This window comes from Cygnus atratus, chromosome 16 (genome assembly GCF_013377495.2).
Source record: "Cygnus atratus isolate AKBS03 ecotype Queensland, Australia chromosome 16, CAtr_DNAZoo_HiC_assembly, whole genome shotgun sequence".
Lineage (NCBI taxonomy): Eukaryota > Metazoa > Chordata > Aves > Anseriformes > Anatidae > Cygnus > Cygnus atratus.
The window spans coordinates 2,396,997-2,412,701 of record NC_066377.1 but is presented as its reverse complement, the minus strand read 5'-3'; the positions used below and the strand labels follow the sequence as shown (position 1 = coordinate 2,412,701).

Below are 15,705 nucleotides of genomic sequence, written 5' to 3'. Positions count from 1 at the left end.
TATACCACCTGCCTGATGGTCAGTGAGGAACCACAGAGTAAAAACACCCCAGTAATTTTCAAGCGACCTGAAGTCTAAGCCAGAAACAGACAAATGTTCATTCCACGACTCCAAAATACCTAAAGGTGTCATCACCAGTGCCATGGGATGACAATTCCCACATAACACTGGTCAGCCACCAGTCACTGCGACCTCCAAAAGCCCTGACCGGGTGATTTATTCCTGCCCTGCATCTCTGAAAATTCCCAAGAAATGCAAATTGCCTATCCTGCACCATGAAATTATTTCACCTAATGATCTCAGAAAGAGCATATGAAAGAAATCCGGACTTCCCGGCTCCAGTTCGCTCACCACCGTCACCTCTTCCACAACTGCAGGCTTGGACCTGCTCGTAACCCCCCCAGAGTAAGCTGCAAGAAAGTCTCCGCCAGCTAAGGATGTCCTAGATGGAGGAAACCCTTAGCTGTCTATCTCCTTGAGATGTTCGACGTGTGGACAGCCGGAGCGGGCAGCTGCCGGTGCTCGGACGTGGCTCGGCGGCTGCGAGGAGGCCTCACTGCCGGGGGGCTGACCAGCCCATGTCACTGAAGGGTCCCTCGCCCGTGGCTGACCTGGGAGGAGGCCCGCAGGGCGTGCAGAGGTCAGAATCGGTGTCCGATTCCCCTTCTGCGATGTAGGGTCTGATTTTGGCCACGGCTGCATAGCAACCGTTGTTAAGGATGTCCAAATTCTCTTTGGACTGGGAAATGCTAAAGCCGCTGAAAGAGCGCTCCAGTTCCTCGTGGTCTACCGAGGGGATGGAGATGGAGGTGTCGCTGTCTCTCAGGGCACTCTCGTGGTGTTTGGTTGTAATGTCTTCGTTCCGCAGGTACTCCGCGCTCGCCCTGTGCCCACCGCTGTAGGCTGACAAGGAGCGCTCGTGGGAGGGTGGTGGCGGGATGCGGACGAGCGAGCCGGGGTCTCCGACGGGCGAGGAGCCGTGGCTCTGCCGCTGGTAGGCCTGCTGCTGGCATGAGGTCGAGGGCGGGCACGTGTTGGTCGGGGCCGGCGGGGCAGAGAAGTTCTTCTGACCCATGGAGCTGGTGGACCTGATGATTTTGATGATGCAGCCGTTCTTGTCAATGTGCTCCCTGCTGTCTTCGGGGCTGTGGTATGGAGGTGCCGGGTCGGGTTCTTTGGAGCCAAAATAGGCCTCCGTCTCTGTTGGTGGGATGCCCATCCTCTGCATATAGATGTTCACCAGGAAGTCCAGCTTCTTCTCCATCGACTGAACCTGCAAAACACCACAGATCCAGTGCTACATGCTGCATGCAGGCTGAAGCAATTTAAAAACCTGAGCATGAGCAACTTCCAGTCAAAATGTAGGCCTGGACTTCATAGATGACCTCTACCTACACTGACCTACACCAAACTGGCACTTTTAGTAAATATTTAATTGTCCTATTCTGAAACAACCTTTCATTCTCCACCTTGTCACAAGGTTTTCCTTAAGCTCCTATAATCTTTTTGGCATGCACCAAATTCCAAGAGAGCTGGAGGACACTCGCATCCTGCCGGTCGCTTTCAGCTCCTTACTGCATCTGGCACTCCCCTGGGCTCAGCTGGTCATGGGGATTGCTCGGCCTTTTTTTTCTGGGAGGATTTTCATCTTCAGCGAGGCTGGCAGCTGCAGCAGCCAGGCTCATGGACTCATTTGGAACATGTCTAACACAGTGGCACTGTGCCATTTTCAAAAATAATGTAGACTTTTGGTAGACTCATCAAAAAAGAAAGTCAGTAAGGAACAGACTTCAAAGTGTCTAAATCTACTTTGAATGTAGTACAGGGGTTTCTAAGACATTTAGTGACCTTTCATAAAATCCATCTTGATTCCTCTTTAAAATATTCTTAGCTCTTATTTTTTGTGTGTGTGTTTTTTGTTGTTTTTTTTTTTTCTGAATGTTAATATCCCACAGGAACAAAAAAAAAAACAAACAGAAAAGCATCCAGAAAAAAAAAAACAACCACAATAATCCCACAATGCATACCATGCCCTCTGATAAGAACCCCTCTTGCCCCAATATACCTGTTTTTCAACTTTTCCAAGCCTGCCCATCATGCTGGGGTCTTCCGGCATCTCTCCTTCGGCTGGCCCTTTGGTCCGATCCTTGTCGGTCATGGAGGATCCTCTCCCAACGATCTGGTCAACTCTACCGGGATCAGAAAATCCCCCCGCCCCCGGAAAAGGACTGGAGTCAGTCGGAGGCAGCAGGCAAGGGGGGCTCCGCTTGTCGTGCCTCCGGGGGACAAAGCAACAGCCTCTCTCCCAACTAGCACTCCAAATTACTCACAGACACGCGGTGGCACTGAAGTGTTAATTCAGATGCAAAATTCGGAGCAGTATTAGCGGAGTTTGAAATTATCCATTTCTGTTTATACAGATAAAATCTGGCACATTATGCACAGTAAATTTACCCAGTGCAAAGAATTTCTGTAACTGGCCTTCTTCCAAATCAATTAACTTTTTATTTGCACTGAGGCTTTATTATCTTGGGGGAAGAACAAGTTTTCTGTCTAGCGTATGTCAATGGGATTCTGTTCAGTTTTTGCAGAAGTTTCCTCTCCTTGATGCAAATGTAAGTGTGTAATTCCCGTGTCCATGAAAATGAGCCGCTTGCCCTAAGACCCAAACAAACAGGCGTGGTGCTAACTGTTTTAGTGGAATTACATTGTGGCTGAATTTAGTCATAACCCACCAAACAGTACCAAACTGTTTTCATCTCAATTCTACTGCAATTCACACCTGTATCATTAGACATTTTCTATTAGCAGGGCTCCAGGCTGCTAACAGCAGAGGATATTCTTGCAACATCAGCAGCTAAATTTACCGGGCACGATGTTTGGCACCAAGTTATTTACACATTTTACATTTGCAGTTCCTTCTTCCCAGTCTAGAAGCACCTGAGCTGATATACAGCTCCCTGTGCAGAGGAAGAAGGAGGGCAGAGCCACTCTCGAAGCTGGAAGTCAAATTTTTTTGAGGCACCAAATGAGTAATTTTCTAGAGAGTAAGTCCTGAGGCTTGATCCCTCCAAAATCCAGGGAGCAACCCAGTTTTGGAATAGCTTGTTAATGACAGCCCAGTTTATAACCCAGTTCTACACCAGGCAAAATTTACCCTTGCATAATGCACCAAAAGTAAGGGTGGCAGGGGAAAAGAAGGGTTAATCAATCTGATTGAAACCAAGTTGAGGTATCTTGAGTGGAAAACTCAAAATGCTTCTTACGCAGTTCTGCTGTGTGGGCCATGGGTCCATGCACCAGGAGAAGGAAAAGGAAGGAGCTGAACACAGACAGACAGGGGAAAATGAACAAACAAAAAGCAAGGAAAGGAATGAGAGAGACGTGAGGCTATTTCAACACAAGAGCCATCTGTTTTCATCACATGTGACGGGGACTTACTACATATGTTGGCTGTTGACATAAAGGGACAAATATCAGTGGGTATAGACCAGTGTGGCTCCCTTGGCTTATATTAAAGCGACAGCAGTTTACAGCACCAGAAGGTCTGGCTCAAAGAGATGAAGTGGGTGAGCACATCACACCAAAGACAGAAAATGTAAGCCAACCATTATTTTGGAGTTTAGCTTTGATCCCAGAAGATACTTCATTTGGGCAGGGATGCGACAGAATACCATTCAATTTAAAAAGTCATGTTTGATCCTTTGCTTAGCAATATAAGCACAGGAGTACAAGGAGCACCAAGTGCTATAATTACAAGTGTGAGGAATATGCATGCCTTATTTCTCTCTTGTAACGGGAGAAGCAAATTATCGACATGTACAGGAACTCCCCACAAGGGATGCAATTACTGACATGACATACAGCACATGGAATCCTAAGACAATGTTGCTACCATGTAAGCAAAGAGGTATTAAATCGGATACCTCGGGCTACCTTGGTTTGGAATCACAAGTCAAGGCGTGGTACAGCCACTGTACGAACTCCTCTCCTGTATGCACAAGCAAGTAAACTAGTAAAGCAATGAACATGCATTTTAGGAGGCTCAAAGCCTAATCACTACTGAGTAATTCAGAAGGCCAAGAAAAATCAGGGTGCTCTGTCCCACCTAGCACAATGCTACCACCAAAACATGTGCACTAACGAACATGAGATGTCCTTCAACAGTCGCTGAGTAGAGCAGGGAGGCAGGAGAGACTGTTAACAGAGAGGAAAACTGAACATAGCCATGCTACTGGGTATTCTAATAGCAGAAAGAGCCTCTTGCAACCCTATTTCTAGCCTTGCAGAATTTCAGGAAGGACTTCTGCTCTCTACCATGTCCTTAAGAGAAGAGCTCTCCGTACTGAGTTCATATGACCCATGTGAAGCACGGTGGGCAAGGTGCACTTCACAGGCAGAGGGATTGACAGTATCGTGTAGAAAAGCACTGACTTCTTCCATCAGAATGGAGACAACTTGCCCCTAGACCTGCTGTGATTTAAAAGCAGAACCGAAGCCCTTCACAGAGCTCACCCATAAAGCATTCAGAAGCCCTTGCCCATGTGCCCTTGATAGTAGTGCCTAGGGGAACTCCTCCTGATGGGATCGTTCCCTTCCTGGCTGTACCGTAACCCAGCCCTGAGGGGGTCATCTTGTGCAGCTCTGAGAAACCAGAGCCAGATTTCACCTTGGAGGCAGGGCCTGCACTAAGCACGGTGCGGTGGGCAGCTAGGGGACACTGGCCTCAGGGCAGAGAGGGGCAGATGAAGGTGACCAAGCCCTTCTCTTGTTGGCTGGGTGGGATATACCAGGCCCGAGGTCTCCCACCTCATTGCTTCCCATGGAAGAGGCTAGAAACCAGGGGAGAGTGCTCGTACCCTCAGCCAAGGGCAGAGATTTCATTGTGCCTTGTCTGATAAAAGAGAAGAGAGAAATTTCTCCATGAGCTCACAACCTAGCTGTGCCTATCTGAGCACCACAAGGACACAGCCATCAGCAAAGAGCAGGAGGCCCTTTTAGCCATTATGAAAGAGTCTGGGGTCTTGTTCAAATTGGGCAGCAAAGCTCACAAGATGAAGAAGGGAGATCATATTCCACCTTTGCAAGCAGTGAGGAATAGTGCATATTCCTACCGCGTGACAAGGGACCACGAATCTTCCCAGAGACGCCAAATCCCCCTTCTGCACTACACCTCGCTGGGAGCCTTGTGCCTTCCCAACACTTATCTGGGATGTGTTGAACACAAACGTGTGGAGGGAAGCCTTCAGCTGGGGCTTTGGAAGATGCCCATGCTTTTCCCTTCATGGCAAAAGAGAATTCAAAGATTTCTGACGACGCATGACAGCATGCCATCTGCTGCCTTCGATATATGCTTTGCTGGGTCTTAGCTTAGGAGGGGGAGAGAAGCGGGTTGCTCCTTAAAGTGAGCTTTGATATCTTTCCTTCTTTCTAATGATACAAAAAAAATGTAAATTCTTGCATCAGCCACAGTGCAGGTTTTCTCATGCTTCATTATGCTTCATGCTAACAGTACATGCAAAGAGGTGTAATATGTCACCCTCGGGCCAGAAGCAGACATCAAAAGGTCAAACAGCTCAAATGAGATAAAAATGAATTGTTTGGGGATATATATTCAGTTATTTTCTGTTTTCTTTATCTTTGATAGTTTGTTACACAATCCAGGCATTGAAGCCAAACCCCCTTCATCCATGTCATGTGACTGGCTACTTACCTCCTCATTTTTCATTAAAGTTTGCTCTAGACATATTTTGACCAACGTCTCTTGTCTAAAAGCTCCAGCTGAGGTTACACCTATTTCAGAGCAGGTCCATGCTACACGAGCAGGCCAGGTGAATTAATCCAAATTCTCTGTGTGCACAGCACGGAGCAAACACCCACGGCCAAACCACAGCCACGGACATCCACTAGGGTCCAGCTGCCTTTGCTGGGAGCTATTTGCAGAAATAGTTTGGCTGAACTGAGCCCTCATCACTAAAGTACCACAGTGCAATCTATGGGGCTGAGATAGCTCAGGGGACATCACCGGCTTTGGTTTCTCTTCCCTCACTGGGTGTTTTCGTATAATCTGGGCACTGTTTGGCTAAAGCAGGGATGTGCAGGCTAAAAAGGAGAGGCTGCTGTAGCCCTGGGGACCCCACATCACACTGAGATGATGGAGACGATCACAGCAGCTGACCCAGGGTTTTTGGGCTGGGGCTGCTCAGAGCTCTGGGACACATCCATCAGACTCTTGGAGCACCTCGCAACTCCCACTGGTGTCTGTGGGAGGATGCAGCTGCCTGAAATTAAGGACAGCATCAGTCCTTTAATGGGCTGGAACAGATTTCAGCAGCCTCCTGTACTCTGCTGCCTGCTGGAGCCTCTCAGCCACAGCTCAGTAAAGAAATGGGAAAATTCCTTTAAAAAGGGAGCAGTTATAAACCAAAAATCTTAATGTCGCAGGAGCCTAGAGGGCAACTGGAAATAGATCTTTAATCTGGCAGTCAGTATTAGACACTGCAAAAATAAAGGGGGAGGGGGAGAAAGTCATTAACATTAAGCTGATAAAGCAACAGGCTTGGAGTGAATAAAAATAAATATCTCAGCTTGGGACATTTTGGATCTCCTCCCCTAGTATCCATCCATCACCTTTTCTGTGTGCTAGGCACTAGCTTTCACGTGGAAACCTTATCTCTACTGAAGGCTTGTTGCACACCTAACCTTACCAGTAAACCAAAAAAATGATCATCCATCTGAATCTGTATTTTTATTTTAATTTTAAAATGTTGCTACAAATAAGAAATTTATTTCATTTTTAAAGACCTGTTTGAGGCATCATCATTTGGGGAAAGGAAATTGAAAAAATGCTTTTCTGAAAGCATCTTTTTCCCAAGCACAAAGCTTGGGGCTTCTGGAAAATTCTGTACTTAATTTTATTTAATCTTTGAGCTGGCTGAGTGGGAAAGGTAAGCTTTCAATATTCCTTTTACTCACATTCCTCTAGTGAAGATTAGTCAGAGAAGCTTAAATAAAAATCAAGAGATTTGTCATGTATTAGCTGTTAGGGAGGGCAAGTATATTTAGAAAAAAAAAAAAAAGGCTGAGGCTAAGCTTGCTGCATTTAAAATCACCTACTATTTGTACATAGAAAATAACTTTCTGGCAAGTATTTATACCTGCCCTGTGATCCAGTGGTTCGATACGTGGTGAAATTGCTACTCAGCTCTCTGCTGTCCAGACCTAAGAATGCCTCTGAAGAGGTGGTTCAACTTTGGCATCAGTTTCGGGTACGGTTTTATCTAAAGTGAGAGCTTAATAAGGGCAATAAGAAAATCTCACTGAGTGGCTGAGGGCTTGGTTAGACTCCTTTTCTTTTTACATGCAAAATCGGGACCTTTTTCTGAATGCAAGTCTCATGGTGTTAACTTTTTAATGGTTTTTACCTCTGTGGTCACTAGAGTTGCATCAGCAAAATGGGACCACTGCATTTCTCAGGCATGAAACACTTCATTCTTACTTTGCCCACCGAGATGAACTCATTTCACAGTCCAAAGAGCTGCAAACAGAGCCTCCTCCACTTGAATGTAGGGCATTTGTTCTTTTGGAAAGTAGATGGTCTCATTTATATTGGCTTTGTGGGTAAATATTCCGCTTTTTATATTTGAAGACAGTCTGATAAAATACGAGATTTTAAAAAGATAAATTTCACCAGCACCTAGAAGAAGACTGGAAATACACTAGTTGAAGAAACTGATGGTTATTAATGACAGTATGGATGTCCTTTTTTTTTTTCTTTGGCTTGCCTAGTGTGAAAGCTCATTACTGAAAGTAAATCAGAGCACACCCAGAGTAGCGAGCCCTTCTGAGTCACGATTTAGCAAGCTGCTAAGTGATAAATGCCGTCATATAACTGGCATGAAAGGGGTTTGACATTAAGCAAATGAAAAATCCAGAGAAAGCGGCATTTTTGTGAATCCTAACCTAGGCGAGTATTGGGGAGATTCTTTGGAAGAATACATGGGTCCTTTGGTTGGATACTTCTTATGCCGGGGAGTTGAAGGGGGCGGGGGACCCACAATCATATCTATCCTGGCAAAGTAAATAAGAAAAAAGACACCAGCAAAATGCATAATGAAGCAACATGTAGAGAAAAGTTGGTCAGAAAGTTGAAGAAAGAAACAACTGAAAAACAGAACGACAGAGAGAGAAAGAGAGAAATCGAAAATATATTCCGCTGGAAACAGAGGTTTCTTTCCTACCACCTGTCGTCGGTGAAAACCAGAATCTTACCCACTCTGGGGTAAGATTTGGAGATTTTTGGCACCACGGAAACATCACTGCTGATTAGGAGACCCCCCCCCCCCCATCCCAGATATTATAGGTAACATGCTTTACCCTCTGGAATATATTTGCAGCAATATCCCACTGAGATGGTTGGACAAGAAACAACAAATACTCATTCTCCTTTCAGTCACACCACTAGATAACACATCCTCAGCTAGTTCAGAAATGCACGAGCCGTTGGGGTCGGCGAGACACGCTGTGGGACCGTGCAACTCAATGAATGGGAGACATCCGTGGCTGGCAAGGTGTCGGGATGAGGCACGAGACGGTGTGAACACAACACTGAAAAGAGCACGTTAAACACACACCACGGTGACAGAGGCATTCATGGTTAGAGGAAAGTGCACGTCAACACGCTGGAAATTTGCTCGACTGCAGCTTTACTCGGCAGCCCTGGCTGCGGGAGGTCCCAGCTGGCCCCGCAGAGCTGAGCAGGCAGGGAGAGCACAGCGCTTTGGTTGATGAAGGAAAGGGGAATAAAAATATATGTTCTCCTCTGAAACGCCCCCTGACAGCCTCCCTGGGCTCCAGTATATGGGCACACCACACTCCAGCACCAGCTGGTCATGCCCCAGTGCTGGCTATGGGCACCCCAGGCACACACCTCTCCTACAGGGGGGCCCTTTCTGATTGTTCTGGGCTGGTGAGCAGCCAGGGGATGTGTCCATCTCTCTGCTACGATGCAGGCTTCAGAAGGTCAGCCCAAGGGGCTCTGGTCCTGTTACCATCTCCTGCTTGGGGGGGACAGGAAGACCACTGAAGCTACCCACTAGCCCTGGATCCCAAATCCAGGTACTTCACGTGTGGCTTTTAAACAGCTCCTGGTCCTCCTGACGTCCCTGCCGTGGGGTCGGTGGCTGTCCCAGCCTAGTCCTGTCCCTGGGATTTCTGCCTCACAATCGCACTGGTGCAGTTTTGGGGACAATTCAGTTTAGTCTTTCAAAAGCTTCAACTCCTTACCTCCCAAAAAAAAAAAACCAACTGACCAAACCACCTTGCCTTTACAGCACACCACCTCAGTAGGTCAATAGGACACCGGCAAGGCCAGCTGGCAGTCAGCTGCATCATCCTGGGGGGCTGAGAACTCCGGAGACCCCCTGGAGCCAGTGGAGATGCCAACCCCACTGTCTCGCCCCCAGCTGCAGAGGCTGCCTGGAGGCTTCATGCTGCAGCTTGTTAAAATAAGGAATATCAATCTCTTCCTCCTCCTCTTTCCCCTCCGGATTCAGCTGCACATCTCAGATCCATAATCACTGAATTTGTACTGAATGGGGGTGAGAGGCTCAAAGAGAGGAAATTCTCTGGGATATTTTAGTCTTCATCACAAGGGAGAATTTACCTTCTGGCAACAGAGCTGGAAATAAGAAATGTATGGTGTGCAGCAACACTGAGAAAGTTGCCTCCACCGCTTGAACATCACAAACAGCAGCGTTAAAAGGGTCTCTGAGAGATTAGGAGGAGAAGAGAGATTCCTCTTTTACATAAGACAAATTTCCAATTCTTGGGGTACACACCTAGCTGCTTGCATACCTAAAAACATTTATTTTTTGCACATTTTCAAGGACCTAAATGGGCTGGAAATTAAATGAAAACCTCCCCAACGGCTTCCAGAGGAGGCTTGGCTGCTGCAGCCATCAAGGGAAATACTTTTGTTATCCAAGTGTAAAAGTAAATGGTGAACTATTTTGATCGCAGACAGCCCGAGGCCAAGCCCTGTCTCCTGTTCTGGGTGTCCTTGTGCTCAGCAGAGCCGGGGCTCCTTCTGCTGAGCTGACACAGCTCGGGGTGCTTGGGCTCGGGGTTTGGTCTACAACACAGGACATGGGAGTGGTGGTTGGATGAAACTCCTAAAGTAAAGCCTGCAGGGGGATGAGCTGCGAATGCTGTGGTTTTTGGAAGAGGGAGAAACCTTGCTACGAGCTGCCAGGGCTGTCCTGGGGTGGGCAACAAGGCAGTTTTATTGGTATAACCAGAGCGCTTGCTCTGCGTGCTCTCCCTGCCCTGCTCATCCCCACGGGTCTCAGCCATGAGCAGCGATGTTTCCTCTAGGCTCCCTCTTAGGAAGAAAATAATTCAGTTTTAGCTGCAAAGGAAAGTGTCTCTCTCTCATGGCAACATCCCCGTGGTGAACAAAAAAGCAGGGAAAAAGTGAAGCAAGCAGAGGGGTCTCTTGCCTGGACTGAAGGTTTTTAATCCGGGAGAGCATGTCCAGGTGACCGGCCGAGTACTGCTCGATGACGTCCATCACGTCGTAGGGCCGAAGGCTCTCCTTAAACTTGCGCTTGGAGACAAGAAATCGCATAATGCTGCAGTAGAGGGAGAAAAAAGGGAAAATCAAGTCCCTGGGCTGGAGCCTGGCCTGCATAGTGGGAAATAAAAAACACGAAGGGAGGTGAGGGAAACTGGAATGAATCCCAACCCTGTGAGCTTGGGGGAGGATGCAGCAAGAGGAGAGGGATGGGGCTCGTAGCTGAAGTCCTGTCTGCACCAGGGGACACCGATGCCCCCCCAGCCTATCAGCTGTGCAAGCCTCCCCTTTGCACCACTTTTATAAATGTCAGCATTAAATCTCAGAGCTAGTGAGAACGATCGCTTGGATGCATCCCTGCAGGGGATTTTCCTGTTTCTGCATTTATTCCTTCCCTCAGCAAAAATTGCCCTTTCTGGCAGAATTTTCTGTAAAGGAGGGCAGGCCACCCAGGGGAAAAACAGCCCGCAGCACAGGCATTTCAGCATTTGCCATCTCTGCATGGACTTTACATTTCTTTTTCTTTTCCTATCATTTCTTTTTCTGGACCATTTTCCCCCTCTCCCTCTCTTACCACACTGCCCTGATGCTGACTTTCAGTCCTGGCGTTAAATCTTCCGTCACAAACTCACAGTTGCAGCTTTTGTTCTCGTCGGGAATGTCTTCTCCGGGGAGGCTTGCTTCTGGGTTGGGGAGAGGCAGGAATAAAAGACAGCATGTTACTATTCCCCCATACCAGGCAAGGAAGGGGGAGTTGGGTTGCAAACAGCAACCCCGGAGGAAGCACCAGAGAGCTCTTTGCTGAGCATCCCAGTGAGAGCATCCCCAGCCATGTTAAGGCGACATCCAGCAATGCAGGACCCATCCACCTCTAGATGCTTGACTCTTCCTCCTTCCTCAGCCCTACATAAATATAATATTACCATGGATGTCAGCAAGAGGTTTCCTCTCTCACTGTACTCCTGTACCCCAGCTAAAGGGCTGGAAGGGGTCACGGACCTATTTAAGCACCCCAGGTTGCAGCTCTGCCCTTCCTAGACGGTGAGAAGAGAGTGTCAGTGTTACCCATGGGTTTCAAGGTCCCAAAGGACCCCAAGCCCACACCTTCCCAAGCCCACACCTTCTGAGTTTTGCCGCGACGCAGCTCCCTTGATGCGGAAAGCCTGCCGGGCTCGGCTGCGGTCTCCGAAACTCCAGCTCTTGGGCACCTTGCTCGGGCTGTCCTCGATGCTCTGGTCAGCGCTGGGGGACCTCCGGATGCCCTGAGCCTGTGGAGAGCCTTTCCCTTTGGTGCCAGCACCGCGGGGACTGGAGAAGACACGATCTTTCAAACTGACCTTCTGACTGTTCAGAGAAACACGTTGAAACAAAGACAAAAAGGAGACAGCAGGAGGAGTCATTCTGGAAACCACGCAGTCCTTCCCCACCAGCCATTAGAAACCAAGAGCACTTCCAAGCAGCAGTGAGATGTAGCTTTGCTGTTGGCTTTTCATTTTTTTTTTTTAAGATATATATTTATTTTATTTAATTATTGTTGTTTTTTTTTTTTTGTTTTTTTTTTTTGTTTTTTTAAGAAAGCGTTGTAGAAATGTTTCCGCCATAATGAGTGAAATGGGAATGATTATTAAGAGAGAAAAAATAATGAGGACTTGAACAGAAGCCCCTCGTGGGATGCCAGGGCTGGCGGGACAGAATGACGTTAAACGATGAGGTTATGAGTCCTTAAATCACTGATCGGCTCCGATCATGAGCAAGGAAGCTTTTCTTTCACAACTGCCTTCCAAAACCCTATATCTAATAAGAAAATACCAATAAAAAAGTCTTTACCTTAGATATTTAACTTTACTTGGAAAAACTTCATTTCTGGTGCTCAAACCTGTCCTTCCCCCTTCATTTGCCCTTGGCTTTCCGCCCTCCTAAAATATGATCTGCCCCTTTTAGATCTTCCAAAGAGTATTTTTCCAGTCATATATTTAAATACTTAAATATGAACACTTAAATATACAACTCCTTCATATCCTATAAAGATTCCATCCCAAAGCCAACTACCACCTAGCTGCAGGTCTGCTACAGGCTCCATAAATATGCAAAGCAGAATTTTACAGCTTCAAAATACGGCAATTTATTGATGTTTTTCTATTAGAATCCAATTTCCTTAATAATGTGTAATAATTGTTTGAAAAGAAGGTCACTGAGAAACAGTCAGCTTTAATTATTTTCCAAATTCTGAAATTTGCAAATAAAAACTTTTGTCCAAATGAAGATGACAAATTTTCACACCAAAATTGCAAACAAAAAGCTAGCATGAATCTTTATGAAAGGGCCATCTCTTGAGAGACAGCCTCGGGGGAACCCAACTGCAAAGGGTTCTGGATAATTCGATATTCTCTGAACACTGATTGATTATTAAAATCTACGAATAGAGGTTAGACAACCAGTGCAAGGCACTTTTGCGTGGAGCTAATATTTTGTAAACAGGCGAATCAAAACAGAGCAAAACCAAGGATTTCATTTCCAATACTCTGCACCATTGCAGCAGCCTCTTATCCTTCTGCTGCACATGCTCTGCCTCAGTTTGCATGCACAACACCGCTGGAATTTTGATTTCCATGTCAGCTTTCCAGGTCACCAACCAAAGGCCTGTTTTTTTTCTGTCTCTCGGCAGTGCCACCTTAAAACTCAGAAGCAAACACTCCTCCTTTGCCTTCAAACCCAGCACGAGGTTCCTCAACCAGAACTTTGCTGCTGCTGTTTGAAGCAAAGCAAACTGCAGCTCCCTTCTGCCAGCTGTACCAGCCACGCTGCGCTGACAGCACCAGACATTTGTTTTTGTCAGGAGAGGAAGAAGGCGTGACTTGAAGACACACGGGGAGCAGATTTGTTGAGTAAGAAGGTGCTATTTTTACAAAGTCACTTCACATTGTGAGACATGGAACATTTACACGGGCAGAAAGGTGCTTAGGCAGCATTTGCTGGCATTGCCCAGTGCAGGACGGGGCTGCCTCTGACCGTTGGCTGGGCAACAACTCCAGGCTGAAAGATGCAAATAAAATCTGCTCATGATCAAGTTTCAAGTAGAAAAGGAAAAGTAGAAAATTGCATCCAATTAACGATGCATTTTTAGTTCAGTGAAACTGCAGAGATAGGTGCTGGAGATTTTATTTCCAGCACACTGGCCACCTGCAAAGTGCAAAATGCATCTGAAAGCCAGGGGCCAGCAGACATTCAGCACAGCTGAAAATCAGACAGGAGGCACAAATCTATACAGGACTCCAGGAGCAGGCATAATAAATAAATACCTTTCTGGATGTAAGCTTTAGGCCCTGATGCTACCAATAGCACCATACACAGCAACCAAATGTTGAAAAGCAATTCTCACTCTGCGTTTCCTGGGTGAGAAGCCAGATTGAAATTTTATTTGTCATTTCATCCTAAATAGGCCATTTGGATATTTTTCTTGATTTTAGTTGATTTTAAAAAATAATATTCCTGGAATCTACTGCATTTCAGTGGCAGTAACGCATTGAACTATACAGCCTTTTTAAAAGTAAGTTTTACACAAAAGAATCAGCAAAACATGAATATTCAGAATTCAAAGCAATCTCTTTGTGCCTCATCCTTGATGCTCCCATCACCAATTTCAGCACAAACCCAGTTGCCTATCACTGAGTAAAGCAGGACCTTGTCTTTGGGGCCCCTTTCCATTTCCACAGTAAATGTGCTGCAGATGACTGCAAGACTCACAAAAGGCCAAAAAGAAAGCATTGGGCTCAGGGAGGAATCTGAGGGAAGGGTTTCAAGCCTGATAGCACGAGGTGCAATACTTTTATGTTTTAAAAATTCTCGTAGAAATCTGATGAACAATTAGGGTCTGGGTGGGTTTTGTTCCTGAGCACTCACTACTCAGACAAAAACCTGACACCTGATGGAACTCTGTTGTTTCAACAAGGACAACATGAGACAATATGAACAATTCACTGCAGTTTTCCTTCTGCCATGCAGTTCTCTCATTGGAAACGACACCTGGAATTCACATGCAAGTCCAATCCCTGCAGATGGGGATGCTGTTGGGGTCTGCAGGAGCTGGCGGGCAAGAGTCCAAAAGAAACAAATACATACAGAGAGCTGCGTGTTGTCAGCTAATCCAAGATCATGTTCTCGTTTAACCAGGAAGTCATGCAAAGTGACACAGAGTGTGCCGGAGAAGTGGTATTTAGGTGTCACTCAATGGTAAATGGACTTCAGTTCTGTGGACAGCACATGTGTTGGTGACATGAACACAAGGAGAACGGTAATCCAGGCACGCACAACACGAATCAAAGCTTGCAATCATGATGGTGAGAGCAGCGTGAGCACACTGCCCGCACCTTGCTCGTTCCAGGGGGAAGGGAAGGGAAAGTAAGCCATGGCTTTGTAATCAGAGATTATGGGAAGCTGTAACAGCATAATAGGATGTGCTTTACTTCCTGGATCTTCGTAACTACTTTAAGTTGGCAGCTATTAAAAGCATATTCAATGACCAAAAAAAAAATGTTTCCGGTCTGACTTCAGGGAAGGTTCACAAGACTTTCAGCTTTTGGCTTGGATTTACAAAGGATACAAGCTGAATTGACTTTTTCTCTGTGGCCAGGCAGAAAAATGAGAGCCCCCAAGGGAAGAATGTGTAAGGACCGATCCCTAGCCCCAGCAGTTGACAGAAGGGTGCTCGCTGCATAGTGGCCTTTGCATTTAGGTTCAGTTAGGTCCAACAGCCCAGCACTCAGCAGGAAAATGCATGACAATTAACCTTTAAATGAGCTGCCACCCAGCCTCCTCAGGATGCTGTGGGCTTGAGCTCCTGTCTGAACCCCTCTCTTGTACGGGGGTTCATTCCACAGTCCTCTGTGGTATTAACCCAGCACTTTTCAAAATGTGGATTACAATATTAGCAGAAATTTTGGATCAATGAGAACAATCACCTGTAACTTCTTGCCATTGATTTCAAACTGCACTTGAGCAATTGTTTCATTCTCTTCTTTCATTTTGTAGGCCAAACTGAGTTAGGTTGTCATGGCTCAGATCCACCCCTGCATAGAAGCTCAGCCAGGAAAAGTGTTTCTTCTCCTGTAAATCTACGGCCAGGAGAAGCAGGT

The 15,705-nt window shown here is 46.5% G+C and overlaps 1 protein-coding gene across 5 annotated transcripts in view; it reads right to left on the bottom strand.

Annotated features, from left to right (window-relative positions):
* Positions 1 to 553: 553 nt before the first annotated feature.
* Positions 554 to 15,705, bottom strand: part of KCNQ2 (potassium voltage-gated channel subfamily Q member 2) — a 61,225-nt gene continuing 46,073 nt past the window's right edge. For 3 of the 5 annotated variants that reach the window (XM_035548206.1, XM_035548207.1, XM_035548208.1), the window contains 5 exons: positions 11,694 to 11,917; positions 11,148 to 11,256; positions 10,500 to 10,631; positions 2,066 to 2,189; positions 554 to 1,273 (listed from right to left, as the gene is read on the bottom strand). In XM_035548206.1, coding sequence (XP_035404099.1) covers positions 554 to 1,273; positions 2,066 to 2,189; positions 10,500 to 10,631; positions 11,148 to 11,256; positions 11,694 to 11,917 — 1,309 coding nt within the window. Of the gene's footprint in view, positions 1,274 to 2,065; positions 2,190 to 7,962; positions 8,071 to 10,499; positions 10,632 to 11,147; positions 11,257 to 11,693; positions 11,918 to 15,705 lie in introns of all 5 variants that reach the window. The other 2 variants (XM_035548205.1, XM_035548209.1) reach the window with 2 other exon arrangements.